Genomic DNA, 13,826 nt, shown 5'->3' with positions numbered 1-13,826 from the left:
CTTTCTCCTTCTTTCTCTCCCTTTCCCTCCTGCTCTCTCTCTCTCCCCTTCCTGCTCTCTATTATCATCTAGGGTAGTTCATTTCTCTTATCAAGCCTATTTATGTGTGCTACTGTTCTCTTGGGAGGGATTTTTCTAAGGGGACAATTTTATTGTATTTTATTATTTTGTTTTATTTTTATTTATTTTACTATTATTTTTTTTATTCTATTTATTTTATTTTATTTCATTTATTATTATTATTATTTTTTTCAATGGGGGAGTTGTAACATGCACCAGGTGCTTGTGTGATGTAATAAGATGGATGAGAAGGGTTGAGGAGCTGGGATATTGCAAAGAACATATGGGGAGGATATTGGTTTCTGAATGCATGTGTTCTGTTGGGGATGGTTTTGGTGCATCCTGTTATTCTCTGCTTTTTTTTTTTTTAATATAGTTGTAAAGTTTGTGTTTGTTTTCCTTTTTGTTTGGAAGCATAGTCAAGTGTGGTTCTTATGAGATGTTTGCAGACTCTGATTAAAATTTACTTCTATTGTCCAAAGCCTGTGCTCACAGTTGATTTTAGGTTAATTTCCTTGTTGATTTTTACTGCCATATTTTTTATGTGGGCAGGGGATGGGGGAGCAAGGGAGTAAGCATGAATGGTATTTTGACACAGTCCAAAGGGATTTCTCTGTCTTCTTTCTGCATGAAGAGATGGAGAGGGGTGGGGGTCACTGATTAGATGAAGCAGCCTTGCTGTGGATGTGCTGTGTCTTGCTACATTGCTTCCGACCCAGGATAGTGGGGAGGGGGTGATTGGGAGTGGAGTGTGTGGGGATGGAATGGGTGGGAGTGGATTTTATGCCTTTGATTTTTGGCTAGCTCCCTTGTAAGGGGGAAAAAGCCATTGGTATATGTATGTACTGTATGTGATTTTGATGTGATTTTGATGTGCTGGCTGAAGATCATATGAATGTCAAAGGTAAGGCCTAGAATTTTAACCCCTTCCATACGGTGCCGCACACGTAGGCGTCATGGGGAGCGAGTGTATTCGCGAGGCTGCCATATCGGTGTCTTGATTATATTTATTGTAGTCGCCCCTCCATAATGACATTCTTTCTAATTCCTTTGTAATCGCATTTTCTATGGTTATCAAAATTCACGGGTGAAGAGAGAACGATCGATATAAGCGGTGACTATATTTTATGATGCGAGTATTATTACGACACGTCGTACGGCTGGCATTGGCTGCTGCCACCGAGATCTAAGTCCATGACGCCTACGTGTGCGGCACCGTATGGAAAGGGGTTAAGAAAGGTTGGGTTGTTTGTGAATGCTTTAGCAGTTTCATAGCTCTACTAGATGGTACATGACATGAAATTAAATAATATGTTATCCCACTGGGTTGGGTTTAAAACAAGAATGCATAGGCATATTATTATTATTATTATTATTTTAAGTGTACTGATCCTTGAGTTTTGCTCATGGAAATAACAACTTTGTATCTTCATATAGCAAGGAGAGTAAAATAGCAGCTCTTGAAGCCAAACTGAAGATGCTTGATGACAATTCTCCAGAGGTCCGGCTGACTCCAGACATTGGTGTTTCGTCCTCAAGACCAACATCTGTCACATACACATATGTACAGCAAAGCTCCAAAAATCAGAATGAAAAGGGAAGGTCAAGTGGAAGTTCAAGAGACGCTAAACCTAAGCATACATCCAGCCATCCATATGATCGATTACACAGAGGAAAGCGGTAACATCCTGCCAGCTTAGAGGGTTAACATATTTTTTGTAGATTGTTTCTCACATTAACCAAAGCTTAATGGGATTTAGGAAATACACACATCAAATTAGGAAACACAATATATGATGCCTCCGAATGTTAATAAACTCAAAGATAGTGTTCCTCCAATATGAAAATCATTTCTCCATAGAAAGCAATTTGTGTGATCCATTCAATGGATTTTGTAGTCATTCCTAAACTGTCACTTAACGGTCACATGAAGGAAGTAATACTAGAATATTTCGTAATACTATTCCCATGTGAAATTATCCTTTTCATATTGGGCATTAAAAATCCAGTGATACTGGGTTCTCTTAGAATAATGAAATATGTAATATTTATATTTAGTAAATGGAAGTATTGATATTTGATACTTTTCCAACATTTTTTTTCCCTATCTCATGTAGATAACTATGTGGTTGCTGAGTCATGCTTTGCCTGAATGAAAAAAAAATATTTATTGTGGAATAGAAATATTACATTAGTATTGTTTTCCCACATGAAAAGATCTGTTTTGTAAATGCCATTATTTGATTTATATTATTTCAGAATAACTACAATTCCAATCTTTTACATGAAAGTCATATGTATATAATTTGTATGGAAGAATGGAATATTAGATATACAACACAAAATTTAAATTTCAATGATTTTTTATCTATCCATTAAGATTAATTTAAAACAATGGATCAGGGTTTTCATAGGAAATACTGAAGTATGCCCAGCCATGTCAGAGTGGGTAATGGCAAAAAGTTGGGGGGGGGTATATATATATATATATATGTATGTCTGTGTATGTGTGCACATATACATATGCTGAAGGGTCTTTCCCCTCTTTGCCAAATCAAAGCACATACCCTCATACACCAACCTTCCCATCTCAGCATCTCTGTGATGAAGGATCATTCATGTCCCCTCATCACATTACCTGGGTAAAAGCAATGCAGTAAGGCATTATTATTGAAGTTTGAATAAACTTTTGTGTCCATAATGGAAACTGATAGATTCACTGTTTTAGTTGGATTTTTGTATTAAAATTGTCATTAATCTTTGACTTCATGTCAGGGCAATTTGGCATTTGTTTTATGGCCAAAAGAATTTCATATATTTATAGGGGAAAAAGTATCTTGTTAAATCCATCCATCACCCCATGTGTCTCCAGGGAATTTTAGTTATGTGAATTTTAATTATAGTTAGCTGGTAATTTATGTCCTGCTTGTTTTCATTCTATTTCCTATATCACTCTCACATTTATGCTAACTTGCATATCAGTCTGTTGTTGCAACCTTGAGCTTCTCTGAGTAAGAAACTGTGGCTCCATGGTAACCAGAAATAGTTTTTGGGTCTCTTCATTGATCTCATCAGAAGTGCTTGACTGTTGTGTGTGTATGTTGTGCAAGTGTGGAACTCTTGTTGTTACCAGGGATTTTCATTGTTGGTTAGCTCACAGTATCACTGGATTATGACAGTTATGGAGGAAACAGGTTACCCTGTCATGCAGTAGCCAGATTCTCCATTCCAGTTTGTGGTCATGCCTGTATACTGACTACCAGAGTTGAAGTCTGTAAATAAGTGGTTGGTTGATTGTGTGTCAGGTGACCTAGCAACTCTTCCACTATTGCTACTAACTGTTGTAGGAGAAAGATGGGAGCGCTCGCCAGTTGTTACACCCCCCCCCCCAGTATTTGAAAAAGTATTAGGAAGAGAGTGGAAGTATATAAAGAGAGAGATCCTAAACTGGTCTGGAAACATGTTAGTCCCACAGAGCTGCACTACCAAATGGAGTTAAGGATATAAATGGGAATGAAAATTGGAAGACTGGGAGACATTTTTCCCTGATGCCTGTTCCGTAGGACCACATTAATACTCTGCCATGTATAGCCAAGGTGTTGACACTTCATCTATCCCATATTCTTGAGGATGAAGCCATACCACCATAAATGTTGTTAGGAATTTCTTGAACTGAAGCTGGCACCAGCATTGTTGGCAAGAACCCAGGTACATTGATGTAACATTTTTCCATGCAACATTGATAAAGGTATGTTGCATTGAAATATGTCTGATTTTGTCAGCACACGTTACAGGACTGCTCCTCCTCCTCCACCTCTACCTCCTCCTCTTCCTCTTCCTCCATTTGCTCAACCTCATCCACCTTCTTCATCTTCTTCACTCCCTCCTGAAATACAAAGCTCATAAAATGAGAAAAATATAAACTACAACAGAATTTATAGGAATGGTCAGGTAGCTTGTGAATGAACAATAGAATGTTTATTTCTTAAAGATATTAGTAATTAGCACTATTTTATTGTTATTAGTAATATATACTGTGTACTTTGTATTGTAAAGTTACAGTAGCCTTGGCTTGTAAAGATTATAAAGAAAATGGAGACAGAAATCACATTCCATTGATGGACTGTATTGGTAGTGACTAAGTCAAAGCTAACTTTGACACAACAGGAGAAAAGAATAATTTAGACAATGGGATTAGTAGTGATGTTAGTAAGTTTGCAGACAACGCTAAAATAGGATACCTAATCAGGTCAAGAGAAGAGACCCGGAAGATCATAAATTTGCTCACGTGGTTGGAGAAATGGCAAATGGACTTAAAAATATCTCAGAGTGCAGTGTATTGAATATAGGTTTACACAACCCAGAAAGCAGATGTAGCTTAAGTAACACCTTTTTAGAAAAAACTAAGGGCAAGAAAGACTTGGGAGTACTAGTGAGCTCTGACCTTCAATTCAGGAAGTGGTGCATTACCACCAGGAATAGAGCAGAGTATTAGGTCTCATTGCTAGGATAGTTACAAATAAAAGTGCAGAGGTAGTTATCAAACTCTGTCTGGTGTTAGACCCATCTTTGACTATTCAATACAGTTTTGGTCTCCATCCTATAGAATTGATATAAATACACTAGAATCAGCACAGAAGAGAATGACTAAAATGATACTTGGATTCAAGAATATACCTTATGAGGTCAGGCTTAGGCACCATAATCTACATTCTCCAGAAAGACACAGAGTGCAGGGTAATCTAATAGAGGTGTTTGAGTGAATCAAGGGGGATGCAGACGAGGTCATCAGATTAAGGCAACAGGGCGGGACTCACAGTAATGGATTTAAATTGGACAAATTTAGATTCAAGAAGGAAATAGGCAAAAACTGTTTTACCGATAGAAAGGTCATAGAATGGAATAGCCGTAGTAACCATGTAGTGAGTGCTGAAACTATCAGTTGTTTTAAGACAGACAACTTGGCTGGGGATGATAGGTGGTAACGGACGTAGAACTGCCTAGTGTAGGTCTTATGGTCTCTTGCAGTCTCTCTCTTTATGTTCATATATTAATAATCACACTCAGCTGCAATATTCTTTATACTGAACCTGTTCAATACAGGTGTAGGTTACTTTCCTAATTGCTTCAAGATGTGTCAACTGGAAGGAGGCCCCCAAGGAAGTGTTCCGAGTGTCCTCTTTACCCTCACCTTTGATAATGTAGCAAAACAAATTCCCCCTGGAAGTACTGCCAGTTTATACATAGTGTATCCTGCATTATTCTGTGTCAGAACTCATTCTGCCCACATCAACCACCTCCAATGGGGTATATCCTCTGTAACCCTTTTAATCCATAGGTTTAGGTTTTCCAACTCAAAATCAGTGATCAAGGGTCATTAGTAGTTTTGCAAGGTCAATGTCATAATGATCTCCATGAATCCTGTCTTCAAAATGTTTCAGCACTCCCACCTTCATCTTTGAAGTGCAACCTCAAGGGGGTGCTTTGATCTCTGGACCAGTCCCAAGATTTCCCTTCATGAAGTTGGTATTTCCTCTACCTTTTCACATTAGGAGAGCTGACAGATGGGAGCTGCATCCCCTACAGTTCACTTATAAGTTGATGACACAGAAACTGACCCACATGGATGGAAGATTTCTTGGATGGAAGGAAAATGAGAGTGGTGCTCAGAGATATAAAATCTACTTGGGAAGAAATGATAAGTAGAGTACCACAGGGTTCAGCACTGGCTCTGATAATGTTTGCTATATATGTAAATGACATGGATGAAGTTGTAGAATGTTACATGAACTTATTTGCAGATGATGCAAAACTACAAAAGAAAGTAAGTACGGAAAAAGATTGTGAATTGCTACAGAGATATCTGAACAAGGTCTGGGAATGGAGTCAGAAGTGGGAAGTGGACTTCAACATTAAGAAATGTAGTATAATGGAATTTGGAAAAAGTAAAAAAAGAATATCAGGACAATATAAAATCAGTGCAAAGGAAGTAAAGAAAGTTGGTTCCGAAAAGGACCTAGGAGTAATCATCACCAAAGACATATCCCCAGACAAGCAGATAAACAAAATAGTTGGAGAAACCTACAATTTACTAAGATCAATAAAGGTGGCTTTTAATTACTTGGATGAGGTAATGGTAAAGAAAATACTAGTCACACTGATAAGACCAAGATTGGAGTATGCTGCAACACTATGGACACCCAGTACAAAAAAGAATATAAGGAAAATAGAATCCAAAGAGCAATGACAAAGATGGCCCCAACACTTTCAAAACTAACATATGAGCAAAGATTGTCTAAACTGGAACTACCAACCCTGGAATAAAGAAGGGAAGGATGTGATCTGTTGGCCATTTACAGAATTATGAAAGACATAGAAGTCCTTGATAGAGTAGACTTATGAAAGTGGGATAGAAGAAAAACAAGGGGACATGAAAACAAACTCAAACAGGACAGTTATAGAAGAGATCTGAAAAAAGCAGCTTTCCACACACAGTGGATATCTGGAACAAATTGCATGAAAAAATAGTGTGTGCAAACACCATACATGAATTCAAGAACAAACTAGATGTTGCAAGATACAAAGACGGGTCACCACGAGCATAGCTCTCTTTCCTGTAGAATACAATTAGGTAAAATACATTAACTCAACACATATAATTGTCCAAGGCTTCTCAGTGACATGTATAGAATGACCTGATGATTGGTACCAACCATAGTGGAGCTGCAGGTTTCAAATTTAGGCAAAAACTATTATGAATAATCAATTATGTATTTCAGCAGCAGTCAGTACAAAGATGTGCCATCTATACATCTAGGCAACATTCTCCTCACTCATAAGACAGACACCATCTCCTCACTCATAAGACAGACACCAGTTCTTGGTCTGATCCTCAACTGTTACTTGGGTCCTTAACCTACTAATATTGTTGCCTTGAGTCTTCTTGACTGGAAACCTTCAGCCCCACAGTTGCTGGCATTGGGCCTGGTCTGGAGACTTAAGTGTCCGTTCCTTGGAGCTGGATTTTGGGATGGAGATGAGGTGGTTGAAGGGTTTTGAGAATGAGGAGCAGAGAGATGAAAAATACCAATCTTGCAGAGCTACCACAAGTATACTTGTCATTGGTCCATCCCTCAAGAACATCAAACCTGTGATTTCCAAAAATTGCTGTCCTGCACCAATTGGATAGCTGCCTGATGATTTGTGAAATCTCTGCCAAACCCTCATACAAAGCAAAATTAATAAAAGATGACAAGCTTTCTCCTCTGCCTCATCCATAGCCCTTCAAAACCTAGGTCCTATATATTCTCGTGGCACAGGTGTTTTCTGCAGTACCCCAGTGAAGAATTTATACACACAAGTTGTTACCCAGTAAGATATTCATCAATCGTTGATATCACAAAAATATCTTTCACATCAAGAGGTCCCCCACCACCCAATTTTACACACACCTCAATCCATAAAGGTTACAACAGACGTCCACACTGTGCCCGTCCATTCAGCATGAGGATGGCAGACTTGCTATCTATACTATAGAAATAACTGGCAATGCCCATTCAGTCACAACATCTATGAGGGCCCCCAGGTTAGCCCCCCCCCCTCCCCCCAGAAAAACAAAACCAAAGACCATATGATATCCAGCAAATTTCTTTTTCACTTGTCCTCTCATCCTCTCACCATCCATATCCACACAGGTAGTTCCTGCTCTGACTGTGGAGTAGGTTGTAGGTTATGCAGTTGTATCTCTGACAGACAGAATCACCCCATGATCCTTTGCTTCAATTTTTACTGTTGAACTGCTATACTTGCTACCTTACACTGTATATTCAACTCCCCTCCCATATCCTTTCTAATCACCTATGACTCGCACATTGCTGGAGAAACTATTTCTACCCTCCATCCATGCTACTCACTGGTCCACAAAAGCCAGTCATGGCTCATCCAGATATATCCCTCTTCAAATTACTGTTCTTTGGATCGGTACCATTTCATGTCAGCATTCCCAGCAATGAATGAGCTGGTAAAGTAGCTTGGGATGAAGCGTTGACCCTTTTTTTATGGTGTCATGTTGTGTTCATCGAAATTGTTCCCCATCTAAAGTACAACAATGACCCTCTTCCCATCAGTGTAACAGGTGATCTGAAATAGCATTGACATGTTTAAGAACAAAATATTCTTGTCTTCCCTTCCCCTCCTGGTTTTCTCATGTCCAATGGTAACCCCCTGTCTGCCATTGTGGATTTCCTCCCATTATATCCCTCATTTTACTTAAATGCCAAACTCAACCCCTCACAACAACTGTCATGCTTCTCACCACCCTTTGCAAACAACAATTATGTTGCATCTTGTAGGAGAACCAACAAGAGATGAATATTTTCCAGACTGTAACCCCTCTCACCATACACACCCTCTAACATAATACCCCCAACATTCGTGTAGTTTGGTATCATGATTCATTTTAATGTCATGATCCCCCTCTCAGAGAGGAATCGGACAGTGCCTCCTAATGAAGGATTTTTTTTCGAGGTAGGCAATTTGATGTAGTATGCCCTTGCTATGAACTCACTTGCTGCCTGGTAGATTTGATCTTCCTCTGCTCCTGACCTCCACTCCCAAGTAGTGACACTAAACCAGTCTGTCAAATTTACCTGACACTGCTAATAGCCCCGCACCAACCACCTGACTCCATGGCTTTAATGGGATCTCCAATATTGGTATGATATTATCCTTAAATGATTGAAGCACTGGTGAATTGTCAGCAATGATATACAGTACAATACAATAAACTGTACAAAATTTCTTAAAACATACCACTGGTATGTCAGTATCACAGGAATAGGTATGTAAGTACTGTAGTAGAACACAGAAATTAAGGAAACATACCAAAAATTAAATAGTAAGTGATTTCAGGAATGGAAACTAATGGTAGTTATTGAAAGATATTTGGGTTTCATTTTTTAATTTGGTTTTGAGTTCTGAGTAACATGTTTTGGTGATAAACAGATTTCATACATTTTTCTTGTATCATATTTTATTTATTTTATTGCTATTTGTTTATTTATTACTTTTATTTCTTATGAATTTTATTATCTTTATTTATTTATTTATTTATTTATTTTTTATAAATATCTTGCCCTGGAGTAAGTGTCCATGTAAATTTGTTGAGAATATTAAAGGAAGTATTATTGTATGAAAGTGGCCCCTGTAGAATATTTGTTTAATTCTTCACCATAGTAGAATATCACAAAGGCATGGGACTGCTTGTATACACTAGTTATTACTCAATTTTAAGTGTATATATATGTTCATCTTTGTGTGTGTGTGTGTATATAAATATATATATATATATATATATATATACAATTTGATATGTGTGTATGTGAACTTCCAAGCATGAACACATATTAACATACACATGCATGAATGTATACATGTAGTAATATATTGTGTATATTCATTACACATTTTGCTGTATTGAATAGATTGTAAAACCATATGGTTGTGAACTTTAGTAGAGGATTTTTCTCAGTATGTTTCGAGTTGTTCATTAGCAATGTTATGCAGTGTAATACTTCTTGAGAGTCAGAAATAATTGAGAAAGGCCACTCAGCTGATAATAATATTCATCTTTGTAAGATACTCCAAAGTCCATTCTATACCTGTAACAATAGCAAGAGCAAATGCATGTTCATGTCCAGGAAATGGTAATTTTGACATTAAGGCCAACTGGTTGCTGGTCCACATTGTCTGTATATTTGTGTATACATGTGTGTTTGACATGGTTGGTGTAGTGTGGTTTGTGTGTGTTTAGTTACCTATGTATATAATTGTAGCATTTAGGATAGGAGCTATATATGTGGAATCCCCTTCCCATAACTTCAGCTGGTGACAGAAATAGCCCCACAATAATACAATATAGACATCTATCCAGGGTTTCTTTCTAGAGAGACTGTGGTAGGGCCAAACCACCATTGGCAGCTTGTGTAAGGCTGCAGGTTTCCAGTCAGCAAAACACAAGGCAACAATTGATTTAGCAGTGGTTTCATTTGCAGTTGTATAACCCCATGACACTCACATCATATTTTTACCCATTTCTAAATTTTGCTCCTGGCTCTTGTGTGTGAGTGATTCACCATGGTTTGGATCACATGCTGGATTCATAATCAATAGCTGTTATTGAGTGATTCACCATGGTTTGGATCACATGCTGGATTCATAATCAGTAGCTGTTATCCTCCTGGATGAAAGTTCCATTGCTCATATGACCTGATCTGTGGGTAATGCTGTGACCTGACACACACCCTAAACTCCTTGCCCAAGGGAACAGGGACTGACATTTGGTGCTGTGATGTTTTTCAGCCCTGGGTGGGGACCAAACTCAGAACAGTTGAGTTAGCAGACTTAGTTTGCATCGCTACACCACAAGCCAGTGTATGCGTGTGTGTGTATGTGTGTATGTGTGTTTCTATTGTGTATGTGAGCATGTGGGTCTAATAATAGACAAAAATGTAGAATGTGACTATAATACTGTATTTGAAACAGTGCTTCATATTATATCAAAAGCTCACAATATTGAATTTGTTGTAGAAAGTGATTACCCAGTCTTCATCCTAATGGCCTCATGTTAAGATTAGATTCCAAGTATCATTTCATGTAATAGCCATGTTGATATTGAGTATCCCTACCAATACTTTAGGTCTCTTCTTTAGCTGAATGTATACATGATAGTCCATCTTCACATCAGTTGAAGAATTACAAGAATCATCCTTCAATCCTCTTATCTATCATAAGTAGTTGTACTTGTGATTTAAAAACAGTAGACTCATTTGTATCCATAATATTTCCCCTTTTTGTTTTCGTCAGCTAAACCCTTTTGTTTTGGTAATCTCTTTGCGAGTAGTTGCTCCATCTTTGAAATATGTTGTAAGAGAGCATCTTGGACAAAGATATATTTTCTTAATAGTTCTGGTTAACTTAGAATTAATGGTGACATATACAGGTATTCAGAAGAACTATTTTTTTGTGCAATGCAGAAAAGGTTGAAGATATTTGTGTATGCATTATGTACTTTAGTGTAGTAATAGAGTATAACACTGTGCATCACTTTCGTATGTAATGATAATATAATCACTAAAGATTTGTTCTTTTTTTTATTTCTTCTTCCTGATTAGAAAAAGGTGATTGGGATGGTAATGAACATAATGACATGCTGTTGTTGTTATGTGCTAATTGTAAATACACACATGAATGCACATTTAGAAGGTAATATAGCCCAAACTTGAACAACACATTAATTCAAATCTAAACATATATTGGAACTCAAGGATATAGATTAAGTTGGAACTGTGTATGGATTTGAGGCTTGGTATGATAAATTGGAGAATATGAGATGAGACCCAACCAGCATTGCTCCCTTCCTGACAATACAATTAGGTAAATACATGCATGCACACATAGTCACACACTTGCACAATACGAATTATATAAGTATGATTTAAAGAATACAAAAACAACCTAATTGATCCTCAGCCTAACAGATAAACCATATGAGAGGGCTTAGACTCAGGATCCGCCTCCATTAAAAGAAAGATGGTGACATGTGTTCAGGTCAATAAATGTAGTGGTTAAAACCGACACAGAAAATATCTTTGTTTTGGATTGTAGGGAGTCACTAGGTTATGGAAACAAATTGGAAAAGCTTTCATGCTTGAAAAATATAAAGGTTTACTGTACATATAACATTAATTCACGGGGTCACTTAAAAGGACACATGCTGTAGTCTGAACTAACACCAAAAATTAATGTAAAGCAAAATTTGGTGAGAAAAAAAAAGACAGGACCCTAGTAGTTCCTTTTCTATATATTTCCCACATACATACACAAGGCATACTTCAATGCAACTATGCCATGTGTAGACAGCCTCATTTCACCACAGATGGCATAAGTACTGTGTCTGCTGCCAGATTTTATTCAGCTGAGGGAAGCCTCAAAAGGTTAAAATGATGTCAAACATGTTTCTAGATCTTTCGCCAGCTCTAGTGAATGATTTCTACCAGTAGAAAGTAGAAGTTAACTATATTAACTATACTTGAAAATTAATGGCAGATTTAATAGAAAAATGTGTGTGTATATATAATATTATACAAATATATATATATATATGTGTGTGTGTGTGTGTGTATTTACCTAGTTGTATTTTACGGGAAGGGGAGCTATGCTCGTGTGTCCCGTCTTCGTATCTCATTTTATCTAAACTATTTTTGAATTCGTGTGTGTGCATGTTAACGAAAAAATACTTTATAATTTATGTTTGCTTGAAGTAGAAGAGTACGGATGCCAACGGTAGACGTCACCGAAAGCTTTTATGATAATATATATAATCGCCACGGAACTCGGTAGAATCGACTAATGCCAGATTAAAAGAAAAAAGTAGGCAACTTTTCGGTGCGGAAGTAGTGTGGTTCCGTACGGCCTCATAAAATCGTCACTGGCACATTTAAATTTGAATTCATGCATGTTCATGGAAATAATGATAATGAACGGTATATCTGATCCTAGGTGCTAACCGAAAGCATGATCAATCCTACGTGTTTTGTTCCTTCTTTCCGTGTGGACGGTGCCTTTCGTTTTATTATGGTTGTCGCCAAGCGTTTTTATTCATCTCATTTATCAGAGGATACAAACGTTAGAACACCATCTCATTAGAAATTTAAAATGTGTACATGTTTTAATGCGCTCGTATATACGTGAGTGTGTGTGCCTGCATATTATGAAGCCACCTGTTTCGGTTAGCGAGGTCAGGACAGCGCATTGTCGCTTAGTTCGCACAAAATATGAACGGAAAATAGCTAATAAGGCGTAAGATGATGTGCATGGAGATCCAGTCTAAACAGTCCTCTCTTATCCAACGAATTGATTATTGAGAAAATAGAACGTCTAGATGTTGCTATGTTGAACCAAATTAATTTATTAAATAGAAATCCCTTTATTGCAAGAAATGTGTGTGTATATAATTGAATCAAATGCTCAACATCTATGGTCACATTTACTAAATGAAACCTTGTTATTTGTCATGGTCGATATCCGAGTTTATTATGTCTGTCGCCAGGTGATTTTATTCAACAGAAGGTAAAACCAGCTGCAGTCAGGGGGTTCAATTAACGAAATCGGACGAAATATGTAGACAAAATTGTACATTGCACGCTAAAACCACATATTGCACACTTTTCAAATTCCTCTTAATGGTGCTTTCTTGAACATTTCTTGACCTCGGCCATTTCATCCTTGGGAGTACGCCTGGGGGTCAAGGACCTAGAAAGGGAGTGGGGGAGGGGGTGGGAGGGTGGGTGGTGAGGGCGACATTGATATGTACACCCGGGTACAGTGAGTTGGACAAGCTCTCCACCCTCTCTCCTCCAAATCTCCTTCCTTAAATCTCCCTCCCCACCCTCGGTGTTCCCCTCCCCCTTTTCCTCCTCCCCACTATCTTTGTCCTTATTTCCTGACAGCAATCGAAAAGACGGCCCGGGGGATGTAGTTAGTGTAAAAAAAAAATGTTTCTCTAGAGAAAAAAAGGTAATTGTTGACCGTATGAGGTACGGAAGAGGAGGAAGGTGGTGAGGCGGCAGGAAGAGAGGAGGAGAGAGGGTGTGGAAAGGAGAGCGAGGCCGGAGGAGAAAGGAGGAGGAGGAGGAGGAAGAGGGAGAGGAGTTGACTCTTTAATGCGCCTGTGCAAGGGTATTGATGTGTCTGGATGCCAGTCGCTG

At 38.0% G+C, this 13,826-nt stretch overlaps 1 protein-coding gene across 3 annotated transcripts in view; it reads left to right on the top strand.

The window, feature by feature from the left end:
- The window catches only part of LOC143029723 (putative RNA-binding protein 18), a 28,687-nt gene extending 17,488 nt beyond the window's left edge, over window positions 1–11,199 (top strand). For all 3 annotated transcript variants that reach the window (XM_076192589.1, XM_076192588.1, XM_076192587.1), the window contains one exon: window positions 1,498–11,199. In XM_076192589.1, coding sequence (XP_076048704.1) covers window positions 1,498–1,744 — 247 coding nt within the window. In that variant the 3' untranslated portion in view covers window positions 1,745–11,199. The remainder of the gene's footprint in view (window positions 1–1,497) is intronic.
- Window positions 11,200–13,826: the final 2,627 nt, after the last annotated feature.

This window comes from Oratosquilla oratoria, chromosome 11 (genome assembly GCF_046742065.1).
Source record: "Oratosquilla oratoria isolate Oo_2021 chromosome 11, ASM4674206v1, whole genome shotgun sequence".
NCBI lineage: Eukaryota > Metazoa > Arthropoda > Malacostraca > Stomatopoda > Squillidae > Oratosquilla > Oratosquilla oratoria.
The sequence above is the reverse complement of the archived record's forward strand: the minus strand, read 5'-3'. Positions and strand labels throughout refer to the sequence as shown.